General features: G+C 39.5%; 1 protein-coding gene across 5 annotated transcripts in view; it reads left to right on the top strand.

Moving 5' to 3' along the window:
* APBB2 (amyloid beta precursor protein binding family B member 2) overlaps nucleotides 1-15950 on the top strand; it is a 130859-nt gene that overhangs the window by 76870 nt on the left and 38039 nt on the right. For 4 of the 5 annotated variants that reach the window (XM_053458394.1, XM_053458395.1, XM_053458397.1 and 1 more), the window contains 4 exons: nucleotides 3105-3313; nucleotides 8151-8213; nucleotides 9016-9101; nucleotides 9767-9827. In XM_053458394.1, the coding sequence (XP_053314369.1) occupies nucleotides 3105-3313; nucleotides 8151-8213; nucleotides 9016-9101; nucleotides 9767-9827 (419 nt within the window). The remainder of the gene's footprint in view (nucleotides 1-3104; nucleotides 3314-8150; nucleotides 8214-9015; nucleotides 9102-9766; nucleotides 9828-15950) is intronic. The other variant, XM_053458398.1, reaches the window with a different exon arrangement.

Here is a 15950-nt window from a genome sequence, read left to right as displayed (position 1 = left end):
GCGCCATAAATTGTATGATTCATGGTCGAATGCGCTTTAAAATGTAGCTCAGAGATTTCCTTTCCAGACTTTGATGTATTCTATCCAGGGCAGTCAGTGTTGCCTGCATATCAATAGCTCTACCCTGGGTACATGTTGCATGACATCACGTCTCATTCTATCATGGAACCATCCACCAGTAGACTATATTCAGCTGTGAACTTGTTACATGGATTTTCCGTTGTATCATTATTTTAAACTGATGCCATGTTCATAGCACAAATCACATCCTGGTATATTCTTCCGTTTCATGAAACACATGGGGCTTCCAAGATGGCTCTTTTAAGTGTGAACTCGAAAACAAATGCATTGTGTAGTCCAGCAAGCACAGTACTGTTCCTTTTTCCACGTGTATCCATGTTTGCATAGCCACACGACACATCCCGCTACTGGGTGTTACAATGTAATGCAGCAGCACTGAAGCCCCAGAGTATTTCAGATTTGCCCACTGCGGGTTATGCATGCGTTATTTAAGAGTCAAAGTGGATAAGAGTGCAGGGGTAAAAACATAAAAATGTCAACGGTATCAGCTGAAGCTGAGTCTTTATGGTATATTAGTGCAGCAAGAATTCCGGGCTGCACGTTTTAAGTTAGACATTTAAACAAAACACCCTAATTAGCCCGTTGGCAGGTGCAGCTGTTTGTTGTATACCCCATAAGGCATTAAAAGTGTTCCATGTGCTATGTGATACAGGTACAGTGCAGCATTATGGCACGGAGCTATAGCGTGGGCCATTTAACACAGGCTCAAATACACTAAACGAGCCCAGCCAGCAGGGGAGGGCTGGCAGCCTAAGGCCTGGGGGGCAAGTCACGTGAAGTGGCTCCACCCCCTCGCACTCACCTTTCACCCCTCACGCTGCTCCCATCACTATGCGGCCATCAGACTGCTGGAAAACTTATCTAAACGGCCACTTTGTCATTCCAGTCACTGGCCGTATTTCACGCAGGGGCATAACAGAGGTCCTCATAGCCGCTGAGGCACGGGGGGGGACTCCAGGTCTTAGAGAGCTTTGGTGCTCTTGAGGGCCTTAGCGAGCTTTGGTGCTCTTGGAACTGGCTTCTACTGTTACTCATATTGTTTTACCACTGGGCACACACATGCTGAAGTCATTGAAGCCACAAGGTGACACAAGACCATGGCAGATGTAGAAATGTTTCACGGTCCCTGTGAACAGTGCTGTGCTTGCTGGACTACACAATGCGTTTGTTTTCGGGTCCACACTTAAAAGAGCCATCTTGTAAGCCCCATGTGTTTCATGAAACGGAAGAATATACTGGTAGACGTTGCATCCCTTGAGTAAAGACCAGTAAATTGCCATGCAATGGCATTCAGTGGGCCAAACCAATCATCCATGGTCAACGTTGCAAAACACCAAACTACAATTCAATGCATTTGAATATTGAGGACACATTAATTATATGATATACTGATATGGAATCTTAGTGGTTGGTCTGGCTCTGTTGATGAATGTTTCAAATAAACTTTAACTCACAACAAATCATTAACCAAAGGCTCTTTGTGCTGTCATTTTGCTAAACTTCATATTGTGAAGATTAAGCAGGCCTGCACGTCTTGCTCTGCGCAACCAAGATTAAGCGATCATTTTATAATACATGGCTTTCTTTTACTATTTCGGTTCCTTGGGAGAAAAGCAATGGAAGAAAAATCTAAAACAAAACCCAGCGTACTATACTTCGGTGAGATATGCGGCTTCACTGAGGAGTCTAAAATATTGTTTAATTGTAAAAGCTCTTTATTATTTTGTGAGTCTGCGATCCTGAATCATGGTGTGCGCAGCACTGAGTAACGGATATTGTTGGAATGCATCATGTGTGTCTCTGAAGGCTGACAGTTCAAGGAGAAATCTTTGATATTGCGGTGTATAATTTTAAAGACATCTTTAAAAACAATACACCAAATACAATAGGAATTAGGCTTCGGAGTACACTTAGAAGATTAAAACAAAATTACAAGTGTGTTGGTGGTTTGAATTCCTTAATTGCCACTAGGTAAGAAAAATGCTGCCATCATGGCCCTGCTAACAGGATTTATGTAAATGTTATGTTATATGAATTCAGACACTTGTGGCCCTGATTAATGGTATGTAACATCCACATACATGCAGGAACCAGGTAATTAATATTGCTTATACCTATTAACATGTCTGGGAATTTCACCTTTTGACACGTGAAGCCAGTATTTTAACACACACTGCCTGACCAAAAGTATGTACACACCTGACCATCACACCTTGAGTTTGTTGGACATCCCATTCCAAAACCATGGGCATTGATATATATAGTTGGCCCCACTTTCCAGGTTAGGTGCTGATGTTGGTCAAGAAGACCTAGCTCGCAATCTATGTTCCAGTTCATCCCAAAGGTGTTTGGTGGGTTTGAGGACCTTGCTTTGTGCGCTGGGGCACAGTCATGCTGGAATAGAAAAGTACCTTCCCTAAACTGTTCACACAAACGTGGAAGCATAGCATTGTCCAAAATATCTTGGTATGCTGAAGGATTAAGATTTCCCTTCACTGGAAGTAAAGGACCCAACCCCTGAAAAAACAGTCCCGTACCATCATCCCTCCTCCACCAAACTGTACAGCGGGCACCATGCATTCTGGTAGGAGCTGTTATTACTCCTAGACACTTCCACTTCACTTAAATTACACAGTGGACCCAAGGAGGTGGCTTCCTATGACAGTGACACATTTAACGTCACAGTGCTCTTAAGTATGACCTATTTTGTCAATGTTTGTCTATGGCAATGGCTGCCTATGGTTTTCATTTTATACATCTGTTAGCAATGGGTGCCCACATAAAGCATAGTATCTCATAAACATGAGAAAGCCCAAACAATTACATTGAAAGATGCAAACCTTGTAGAAGGGTCAAACAGTTTATTGCCTCTACTCTAGTGGCCAATATGTGTCTTTATATGTTACATTATGTAGGTCGCTTTGATGAAAGCTTTAAAGCAATCCACGTTTAAAGTTTAATGTTTATTTGGGATGAAGTGGTTGTTGCATTTTATTTCATGCTTTTTGATGTTTGTTTTACAGCTGACATATGGAGCGACCATTCATTTCAGACAGATCCGGATCTACCACCTGGCTGGAAGAAAGTCAATGACATTGCTGGGATCTACTACTGGCATATACCAACCGGTGCCACCCAGTGGGAACGCCCTGTGTCAGCGCCGACAGATCTTCCTGCATCACGAAAGGGATCACTCAGCTCTCTCACATCATCTCCTACTCCAGAGAATGAGGTAAAATACATCACATTTTCTCATCATAACACCTGCGGCTCACCCTTTCTCCTTTCTCTTTGACATGCCTACAAAGCAGCGTTTTCCGGTCATTACAAGGAAGTGGGCAGTAGATAAATCATATGTTCATACAGTTTGCAGTGTGTGCTGCTTCGATAAGCCCAGTAGCTCTGGATCCCCTGCGACCCCGCGTCATAAATTAGACAGGTCTATAGCTCCAGTTTCACATAGACAGTAGGGGCCACTCTGGAATAACATTATTTCCCAGTTATTAACAGAGAGGAGCCAACAGACCCATAACATGGCTCTGATACACACATAAAGGACTTTCAAAAACATGCAACATTTTATGCATATATTGAACATCTGTATAATGCATTAAAGTTTTTTTCCCCAGTTAATACTCAATCTATTAAAACATTTTTTAAACTGTATTTTAGCTTTTAAGACAGTTTTACTTGTGAGATTATCGCATATCCTTTTAAGCAATATTTCACCTATAGCATGGCAATAATAAAAGTGAACCCATTCAAAAATGGTCTTCTGTTCTAAGTCCAGAACTACCCCAGCCACTTAAAAGGTTTGCTTCGTGACCAGAGGTAGGCAGCCACCAGTGCTCCAGTTGCCATCGACCACCATTCAACCAATTTCCCGGCCAGTATGGATTAAATCAGCCAGTGGTAAAATCCCAAGGTTCAATGTATATATATATATATATATATATATATATATATATATATATATAAGGCGGAAGCGAGCACACATTAACATACAGAGATGTCTGGGTGGCCATAGACAGCCTTGTTACCGCTTTCAGAATACTGTAATACTACTTGATTTCACACCGAATTGGGCTGATACGATATGACAGGAACCCTACAGGGAAGTGTCATATCTACAAAGTACAAACAACGTGCATCAAATATTTACTTGCTCTGTCTCTAGATAAGGCTTTATAATGTAATTTGTCTATATTTCATTTCTTTCCAATACAAAACTTTTCTTCAGACCTTCAGAGTTATCTGAGAAGGAACAGGAATAGCGAGCGGATATGAAATAAACATTAAACCTCCTGAGTGTGAATATTTGAACGAAGCAACCAACGTATTATTCTTGTATGGAACAGACATGCAAATTTTGAAGTCATAAATATTTGATTTGCTTTGAGGCATCAGATTGAATATTTAAAATAAAAGCAGATTGAAGTTATCCGCTGTCATGCATGAAAAAAAATGGGGGTGGGAGGGAAGCCATAAATATTTAAATAAGCATCAAACCACAACTGAGCGTTTTATGGAGATTAACAGCCTACATGACTGTATCTGCCATGATCAGTGCTGAGTGGATATCATTTGTGGATTGGATGTAATTATTCCAATCTATACAAAAATAATAAAAAATCTTGCAAGCCTTTATATAAATGTGCATGAAGACAATGGCAGATAAACAAACAAAAGGAAACATTGTGATCAGTCTTACGTTAAATAGAAAGTCTTGGGAAAAAATACGTATTTTCCTTTCAATTTTTAATACAGTTGTATATTTTTTTAGTATTTTAGTATATGACTGACGAGGATTGGGTTTTGTTTTACATTGTTCCAATAAACGTTATCTGCAGATCTGTAGGTTGCCATTGCAGACAGTCGTGATATTTAGTTTCAAGCTCTACACTGAGCTGATTCTCTGTGGCAATGCTAACTAAGTCCTATCCCCATGGACCTTAATTAGTCAGAGGGTCCCTCTGGTTGATTAAGCCAATATTGTTTACAAGTATGATAGAAACTTAGTGTGTTTGTCTAGTAGACGGGGCAAAGGGAACAGACCCTAGCGCGTGCAAAAAAGGTATTAAACACCAAATATTGTATCTTGAGAAATCTCATTTTTGAAAGAGAAGATGACACTGTTTTCAAAACTAGTTTTAGTCAATAGCAATAATTATTTTTCAGCCTCAATCTCCGTACTGTGTGAATACATGGAAATGCTCCATACTTGTTAAATAATGTGATACCCAGTGTCATCATTAAACTTAAAAAACAAAGATAAACCGACATTACTGTTTGAGTGCAGGTAAATCCAATCTCACAGAGAGCTCTTCAGCTTCATAAGAGATGAATTACTACAAAATCCAGAAAGCTATCAGAATGCCATCCAAGGTATCATGCAATGTAGCTCTAGGAAGTTCCTAAGTTCCTGAGTAGTGTACCTCTACTTCTGTAAATAGAGGTTCATATCTTGGAATGCTGTACTAGGTTCATGTTCCAGAATCTTGTGGACGTGGCCCTAGATTATACATTTTCATAGAGTGTGACTGATCCCAGGAAGGAGCCTGGCTTTACGTCTGATGAGTGTTCTCCAGCTCTGTTATGACATTCTGAAGTGCCCTTTGTTGGCCGACTATGATAACCAGGAATAATCCAAGGGGTGATGGTGTCACAAATACTGAACACGTAAATGACACCTTTCAACACAAAATAAACACATTTTCTAATTGTAGCTATATGAATATAATGGTATTATTTTCTTTTCTTTTTTAAGTAGTAGAAGAAGAACTACTTAAAATTAAATTAACTAATAGAATAACCTGCTCTGAATGGACTTGACAGTCTGTATTCTCCCTTGTTGTCATCTTCACATATTGTAGATACTGTTTATTTGCCGCTATGCCACATGATTTCCCCTTGTGCGTTTTGTACATTGACATGTGGCATCATATCCTGCGGTTTACCTTGGATCATCCAGAAAAGATGCCACAGAGGTCTCCACAGATCTCTACGGTACAAATTGTCCCCTAGTAAAGGGGCCCAAGGGCTGTCACCGTCATGACCTGCTGCCTTAGGCCATAATATACCACCACATCTGATTAAACCGAGTTAAATATATGATTTAGGATAATCATACACATCTAAGCTCTAAATTCTTACATTAGTGTTCACAATGTAACCAGTCGTTTGTATCACATTATAAATGGCCTCAGCGGTTACTGGAGTATCAGTGCAAATACAAGCGAAGCAATTACTGAATAATTGTTTAACAAACGATCCATTGCAGTCCAAACAAAATGTAAAACACGCATTAATATAAATTATAAGGAATGTATTGATTAATATAACTATGTGGGGCTTTGGATTGGTTGCAGGGCCCAATTTATATTAAACTTTGAACGACTTTCTAAGGAATAAATCAGAAATCAGAAATATTATTGCCCCCCTCCCTATTAACTTTTTTTAAGATAAAACGTTGTACTTTGGGCATGTGCTTGGATGCTCCAGCTTAAATGGTGTGGGATGGACAGTAATGGGTGGCGTGCTTGGCTGGGTTATTGGAGGGACTGTTTGCCCCCCCCCGTCATTGCGCCATGTAGTTCCCCTAACGACCTTGTACCTATGCTGAACCTAGGTGTACCTGAGCTTAATTCCGCAAACGGCCGCCAACCAGCCCCTGTATGGAAAAAATATGAAGCTTTAGAAAGCCTGTAATAAGCGGCTTTTTTAAAATGTGATTTAAAGCTTATTACGCTGCTGGCATAAACATAAAGATACCCGTATTATATGAATACAAGCAGAGCATATAGGATTTTGTGCAGCATATCTTTATTAATACCCTGGCAGCAGCTATTACCTCCGTGTCAGAGAGGTGAGAACAGAATTGTGTTATCCTCCTTTTACATTCAATACAGAGATTTCCATCCTAAAATATTTGGAGAAACTCAGCGGGAGGCCGGCTGCAAAGGCTGCTGGGTATCGCCGTGTAGTTTTAAACCTGTGTTCAAAGCAGGGATCTGACTATAAATATCTGGGCAGGGAGACAAAACCACCAAAATCCTAAAAGAAAATATTTTTTTTAACTATGACAGTTTGGGGATATTTATTAAACAATGTTCTTGCTGTAGTTGCCATGCCGAGATAACCACAAAGCTAATCATCGCCTATTCTATGCAATCCATCTTAATAATAATAATAATAATAAAAATGCATTTTCTTTTCTTTAATCAGATTTTAAAGTTGCTGAAATGTTATACCCCCAAAAAACAAATGTAAACTAAGAAAAGAGTGAAATGTATTGGACATGTGCCTCCTGCAAGCCTAGGGAAAGTGGTTGGGATGCGCTATGGCGTCTCTCTAATTCAGATGCTGGCGCATGAGTTCATCATAAACCAAGGATAGAATAATGTTTGACTGCACCAGAGACAGCTGAATTCAAGAGACAGCATCTGAATTATCGAGACATCAGAGCCAGGTCATAGGCAAATCCGTAGCCAAAGAATCACTTTCTTAGGCTCCGCTACGTGGCTTTTAAATCAGGTCTCTGGATACCTTTTGAATAATTCGTAGGGCAAAGTTGTGTACATTGAAATGGCCCTCGCCATGAATAAAATGTATAATTTTTGGATCAGATTAATACACGTTAATGGACAGTTTGCAACTGTATGTATATGTGTGTATATATATATATATATATATATATATATATATATATATTTATATATATATATATGGTACTATACATCTAAATCTACCTCACGCTAATTTAATGTTACAATTTCGCTCTTTAACAACCAGCTAATACTACAATGTTACCTCCAACATTTCTGTCAAATAATAGACCGTTTTAGTAAAATTAGGTTTGGGAGGGTACACCTTTGTATGAAATACTTTGGCTGCCGGAGGGTTTGCGTTCCTTTGGGGTTCCCTTCGGCAACCAAGGGGTTACGATGCTACTGCTCCTATAACAATCCCTGTGTTTATATGCTAACAACATTGTCTTGTGTTTTTGTTTTTTTTGTTCCCCCTCTTTTTTTATCAATGTGCTTCTTCCTTGTGAATAATTGTATACCTAGAAACAGCCATGGAGTGATTTTGCTGTTCTGAATGGGGGAAAGATAAATGTTGACATTTGGAAGGCAAGTATCTGCTCAGAAACGTTTCAAAGTGTTACGCTGTTTATTTTGTCGTTTGCATGGCAGTGGCTGTGTTACTTTCACAATTACCATTCCTACAGCAGGCAGGACTGAACAAATGAAACGCAACATGCTTTATCTGTCTTAACGGGATAGACAGCCACTGGCTGCCTGGCTGCTACGGACTACGTTTCCCATGATGCTCAGCCAGCCCAGAAGGAATACTAGTCTATTCTGCCACAGACTGTGAATGCTGCTCCTACAGCCACCTGGCTATAGAAAGTAGATTGCCAGCTGTTGCCTGGCTGAGTGTGCTAGGATTTGTAATCGCCAGCAGCTAGATCTCCAGAGGACGACTATTCCCGGATCTTTGTAATGCCTACTCTCTAACCAGATGGTCCCTCTTTTCTATAGCTCCCACACTCAGCCCAGAACACACACAGACTGCATGTCCTTGTCTTTTAACCAATATAGTATGCTTTATATATTTGCATATTTCCTCAAAGAATATTAATTACAAAAATAATTTGGCATCGGATTCCATGTCATGTATGAGCGCTTATTGCTGTGCCATTCTTTCAGGGATCGATTTATCATGCAGTGTCACACACGTGGCAATGATGAATTGGCTCTAAAAGATAGCATGGCACAAAGTAATATTTATCTCATGCCAGATAAATAAAAACCTCTAATGTGTCCGTGCAGTAAGTATCCTCTTGTAAAATGATTCTTAGTAAATAGGGTATGTAGTCTTTTCTCCTCCTGGCTGCTGCCATTATATAATTTGATGTGTGCTTATATTTAGGACTTGCACGCAGCCACGGTCAACCCAGATCCAAGTCTAAAGGAGTTTGAAGGAGCCACATTGCGATACGCTTCGTTAAAGTTAAGGTAAGCACAGATCAGGCAGTTTGTGACGTTAAACCCTATTTGGGAGCGACACTCAGATTCAGCAGATTTCATCAAGTTGAGCTACTTACCTTTATCCCAAGTGAGATCAGGATGTTTTAGGGGGGGGGGGAATAAGAGCTACTGGCACAATAATGAACTCGTTAAGCACTGTAACATGTTTTGGGGTCATGTTGCCCCAAATTCTGGAGATTTTCAGCCTTAATCAAATTGAGCACTTAGTGAAAAGAATCCAAATTCTCTTTTGTTTTGCCAAAATTCCTGGACACATCAATCCTGGCCAACTACCTATAGAATATTAACATTAACTTAATTTGTGTCCATGGAACTTTTCTGTGGCCTCGTTTTAGATTATTTTCTGCATCAGGCGCTGGTCTGTGAGAAGTCCATGTGTGTATTGGTAGAAGTCATCTCATGTACAATTGTGATTGTAACTTACTGTAAGTTTCCTTTGGGGGCTGATTTTATATTTACCAGATGTTTGTATGAATTTCGCTCACCAAACTATTTCTGTTAGTAATGGGTTTGTGACGATATAAAAATATGCATCAAATGTAATAAAATAGTTACGTTTGGAATATATAATTATGGGGAATCTTGTGGGACGCGCATTGTCCTAAACTTGTAAATGTACTTTTCCTCCTTAGAAATGGCCCTCAGTCTGACGAAGAGGACTCATCTAGTATTAACAGTGACCCAGAAGCCAAGGTCAGTGAACAGACTATTGCTGTACATGATGGGCAGACGTCACCTTCGGGTACAGAGAACTGTCATTATTATTAGCCATAGGTATACAGGATGCAATGAATGAGTGTGCTGAGATCACCCAGGATCTGACAAAAAGCTGTGCATAAAAGCTCATTAATAAAGCATCAGAATATATGGGTAATTGTATTGGAATTCAAATAAAATAAATATTTATGAATGTGAAGGACCTCTCATTCTCCGCATTGAAACCTTTTTTTTCAAGGAGCTCTGAGAGTGCTTCTTATGAGTGTTTAAGCCACGGTAATCACATTTTCACTTTGCTGCCACCTAGTGGCCACAATATGTCAGTGCTATTCAGATTAGACTGACACTGTTCAGCTCATAAACTATAGTTATTATTATTATTATTATTATTATTATTATATATAATGTGCCAGCATTTTATCCCACAATTTAACAGTATGATATGACATCAGATCAGTGAACACCGGTACTGTAAATATTTTTGAACACTTTCTGCCCATAGCAATGATACAGACAATCCACGGATGTCCCTTATTTTTGAGAAGAAAAAAGGGATTTAAAATAGGATAGCTATTGACCACGGAGACTGTGTTAATCCGTAAGATTATTTTGCTATTTATGGATTATTATGAGATAATAAACACCAGATGCAATTAAACTATTTTTTCTTGATAATAATAGTAAAATGGGGGAAACGGAATATATTAGCGTCCTTTACAGAGGTGTATGTGCACATTGCTCATAGGGATATGTTGATTACGGCAAATATGTATCCAGCTCTGTGGCGAAGCAGCTCCGCATGTCAAGGGCTCTGCCACTCTTCTGATGTTAGGAGGCATCACGTGGCTGAGGACATATTCCTTCCTGTTCCAGAACAAAGCAAAAAGAAGCCATCTACACAGGATAGCACGTTATATTCAGCAATTACTGCTCCTTTACTTTCCTAACAACCCCCACCCCTACACGCAATTCCCTTTAATTAATATTGGATGGTTTGCAATATACTACAAGCATCTCATTATGTGTATCCGTGTTAGAAAGATAATTTGCACATAATTATACCCAAGGAGCGCTGACTCCGTAGAGGCGCTGTAAATTTTGCATGTTCGCTATAACCTTGTCTTTGGCTACTAAGGGCACACACCTTAAATTAATCTCGCATTGGAAAATGTGGCTCATCTTTGTGGCTAGAGGTTTAACAATTTTATTGCTGTAGCGGCTTTATGGGTGGTGTATTAAACAATATTAAATAAATGTGCATGGCTATCCGGGGAATTTACTCCTAAACTGGAGAATTAAGATGAATGAGAGATCAGGAGTCAGATTTGTGTAGAAGATGACACTTGGTAATGTAAAGATACAGAATATACAGAAAGCTTGTTTTAGTGTAAAAATTATTTATTTACAGCTTTATATAATATTATTATAATAGCAAAAATGGACATAGCTGTATTTGCATTCTAAAGCAGATGGTGTGCCGGGAGAGCTGCTTTAAAGGGGCCGATAGAGAATAAGCTGTAGGTGAAGTAAGGGAGTGCTAGAGAGTATGTGTGTGTGTTAGAATGAGAATGTATGTATACGTGTGTGTTAACAAGAATAGGAAAGTGTTTGTGTGGCCCCAGGCACCAAGATCCCTCTGCCACACGTGCATGCATGATTCATTAATGAGCCAGTAAAATGCAGGTGACTCTTACAGACTTTAATGCAAAACATCTCTGTGGTAAGAGATACTGCTGGGTCAGGACTTTCTGAAAGCCAGTTTTCTTGGTATAGTATAAATCCACATACTCTGAATTCATTACTTGTTTTTTAATCTGTGTTTTTTGAACAATTTGTTTGGTAGATACGCACTGACTCATGGACCATGCAGTCACAATGCCGCGCATACTCACGTTGGTCTATTGCGGAATATAGTATAAAGGGGATAGTGTGGGAGAATCTGATTTGAAACCTGGACTTGGTCATATCTGCTTGTCTGACTGTGAGCCTAGAACAAGTCCAATGAATTCTGCTAGAGAAATCTGATAGATAATCCTGACAAATATCCCAGGGGAACAGGACTCACTGGTGATGATGGTAGAACTGGGGCAGAGTCCAGTATTTCAGGTCTTGTTTGGGAGACCCATGATGTGGGGTTCTGATTCTTAGGGCGGGAGTCCTCTGTATACTGAAGTGGAGGTCTTTCTTTTAGGCAGCCTGTGGTACCTAGGAGATACCCAGATAAATTGTTTCTTGGCTTACTGGAATGGCCTCAAAACATACAAGCCACCGAGTCAATCATGTTAAAGCTTATCACGTCTTTAGCACTTCACTGTATCAACTAAACCCTCAAGCATTCAATTAAATAGTCTAATTAGCCTTTTCACCTCCTGACTCTACATGTTTATATGCAAAATAAAGCAATTAGGAGGATAAATATTTCTACCAAAGGACACAAGCTATTATATTTATGATTCATTCAAAGACCGTTTTTCTCGTAGAATATCACGTGACATGTGGTTTCCTATGCTGGTGATTATATATATATATATATATTATAGATTATAGATTTGCCACTTGCTAACTCACTCGTCCTTCCCAGGGGTGAAGTTCACTATTATGAATGTCATTATTCATTGGCGTGCATGCAGGACACCATAAGGGGTGAAGGGGAAGATATCTCTGGAGAATTGGAATGAGGCCCATTGCGGTTAGAAACAGAATCTGGCTCATCGGCCCATTTTCCTGATATAGATTGTAGCTTTATGCCCATTCCATACATGTTTACATTTTGAGGACAGGGGAATCTCCATGGAGAGCTGCACTGCCACTAACAGACCTCTCCCAGTGTCACGATCACCATCATTTATCTAATCCCAGAAGCTCTAAGGAGCTGTTGATGTGAAGGACGTATCGCTTGTCACTCAAAGCTCAGTTATGAGCCACTCCAGAGGTGTTTAGCAGCTGAATTCCAGCTATATGGAATGAAATATATTAGGTCTTCCATGTCTTTAGCTTGGGAAGCTACAGGGAGACATTATTTATTACACCACACTGTCATTTATGTTGATTAATTACTATGCACTAGCTTCCCAAAAGTCATTCACTTCTGCATGCCTTTGGGAAGCTGATATCGTTTAAGGTGTAGTGCTCTCCCTATAGATGTGTATGGAACGGGGTGAGACGAGCAGTAGATGGGTGGGAGGGAAGTCTGTGGAGAGGGCAAAACCAGACAGAGAGTGGAACTAAAAACATTATGGCTGCTACCCTCAGCTGTTATTTTCCGCAGCTCCAGTGAGTGTCCCCGGCAGGATTTAGCAGCATCATCATACTGTGGAAATATTGTCCTTACCGGTAAAGAATCTCGGTGGCAATGACAAACACTGCAGTGTTTACATATTGGCGTGGTTTGGCTGGATGCCACACACAGGACTGAAATCCGTCCACAGCTTTAATGCGGATCTGCAGATAGATGATGCGCTGTCTGCAATGACTCAGCCTTATCTATATTACATATACATATTACACCGTACAGACACTAACGCACAAACTAAGACAATGGTGACTAAGAATATTGTTTGAATGTGGCCGCCAGGTCAGCTGTCAAGTCCTTTTTCAGCATTTAAACATAGATTACCCGGTTATTCTTCTCTTGCAGGACATAATGTACATGTATTGCTATGTGTTCATGTACATACTTGATAAATGAATTATTTACCGCAGGTTAAGTCCATAATCGCTTACATACAAAGCTATCAATAGGCTCGGTATCTATTTAAAGTTACTGCCTTATGTCTAAATGATATAATTCTGCTTGTGTAGGCTATTTTATTCCATAAGTACATTGTACTAGTCAGCTAACAAATGTTTGAACCATCTGTGACTATTGGATGGTTTATTTGCAATGTAAAAGTTATACAATTGCTAATATATAGATATATATATATAGATATATGTATATATATATATATATATAATTTGGTTACACATACAAGCTCTTTTTATAAGCTACTTTATCGAGTGCACCTACAACATTGATCACAAGAGGGCAGCACTGCACTAGGAATTCTTCGTGTTATGTCCAAGTGGACTGTTTCTGCAAAATGATGATGCCTCCAAGCTGCTATTTATGGGATACCCAGTTCATGTAAACCAATTTCACATACTAATACTTGATTCATTTATTTATTATTTCAAATTATAATTGTTTTCAAAACCTGCAAGCAGGGCAGTCATGAAAGATAACGGGACCCGGGCCAACCTCTATATAATTTATGTTGTGCTCCGTAGAGCAGATTATGAGATATTAAACAGATTGCAAGTGCCGCTTAATTTCACAAATCTGCCCTAAAGAGGCTGTACAGTGATTTATGTGCATTATTGAAGAACGATCCCCTTTCTCATGTCAGTGGGGAAGTAAACTAGTGAGATCCTAGATGTAGAGAGTGAACCCTAAGCTTTCTGGGTTAATACAGATGACCCCCTTTGCTCCAATTAATAGACGTCTGCACTTGATTGTCTCTATGGAATAATCTGATGGAGATTAATTTCTACACATTAGATAAATGACTGCCTTACCTAATAGAATTCTAAGGAAATTAGTATTGTCTTGACATTCTAGGACCTCAAGATGTAGTTTACTTCTAGGCAGATAGCGATACAATTGCTGGATAAATGTGTTAGGGACTGAAGAAATAATATGCTTAAAAAAGGAAAATTGATGGCCTTTAACAAATGAGTCTTTTTATCCATAAAAAATGCAGTCTTTTCGTCTATTTTCATGTACTGCGGATAGTGCATATTACCATATCATCCGCACCGAGAGTGATAAACAAAACGTGTCAATGGATGCCGGGAGCACCGCCATGAGACGCTATCTGTGAAGACGTCGCTGCTGCCCCAAGCAGATGCTGACACTTTTATACAGCATGGCGATGCAGTCATGGCAGAACTTTAGGCCACTGGCTCTATTTTATGGCGAGCATTTTCTGTGTTTTTGATCTTGTAAGAGAGTATATGAATGGTCTACATCCCTAGTTTTACTACCTTCCTCGGGAAAGCACTTGGCACAGTCATCATTATACCCGGTCAATCGCATTTTGGTGCACTAGGTTGAAATAGGCAACATTCATCCATGGTAAGCCTGCATTAGATGGATGCAATGGGAGCAGCCATCTTAGTGTGATTTTTTTTTTTTTTTATTAAATGGCTCTGATAGTCTTAGAAACTGGAAAAAGGTTTTATAGATAGGAATCTCCTTAGTTATGAATCACAGCTCTGCTGTAATGATGCCAAAAGCTGTATAGATGAGGAATCCAATTTTAAGTGATCTAGGATCTTGTAGAGAAATAAGGTGATGGAAAATATGAGTGGTTATTAGGGAACGTGTTTCTTTTGTAAAATACAGAACATGGCCTTGAAAATGGCTTCAATGTACCCCAAGACACTGAATAGGACAAGAACACAAACTAGACCTGTGTGTTTCTTAGCAATGTTTCCAGTGTCATTGTTGAGGGGGAAGAGTAAAGATGGCGCACGGTTGTAGACGTGTCCCAGATGTGTAGGAACACAGGCTGTTTGGTTTATCTGAAATTCTGTGTCTTGGCTTTTCTGGGGCTCTTTTCTCAGCACGATAACAGCTGCTGTAGGCAGATCTGTCTGTCTGTAGTCTCTGGGACGCCGAGTACTCGTTTCACTTGGGACTTTAATTTTTCATAAGTTCACTTATGAAATAAATAATGCAGCACTACACAATTCAGGAGCAAAAGCCATAATAATATTAAAAACATTACTTCTAAAATTCAGCGTCCGTTAATTAGTGGCAAAAGTTTCAGAAATAATAAAACTGTATTTCTGTTCATAGTGGATGTTAACATGAAAAAACGCGTAACCCCGCCAGCGCTAAAAAAAAGTGCATTCAATGAACGTTAAGCAGCAAACTGATACTCACGCTCATCATTTCAACTGCAAATGCACATTTCAGACAATCACAATTCATAGACAATTATGCATCTATACAATCTATATAAGCCCCTGCGCAAGCCTTTAGCAAGATATAACATAAGGGCTTTGGAGCAGAGAACAGTGCTGGAGTAGAAAGCAGAGTAAGAGTGGAGCAAT

This window comes from Spea bombifrons, chromosome 1 (assembly GCF_027358695.1).
Source record: "Spea bombifrons isolate aSpeBom1 chromosome 1, aSpeBom1.2.pri, whole genome shotgun sequence".
Lineage (NCBI taxonomy): Eukaryota > Metazoa > Chordata > Amphibia > Anura > Pelobatidae > Spea > Spea bombifrons.
This window is presented reverse-complemented; position numbering and strand designations above follow the sequence as displayed.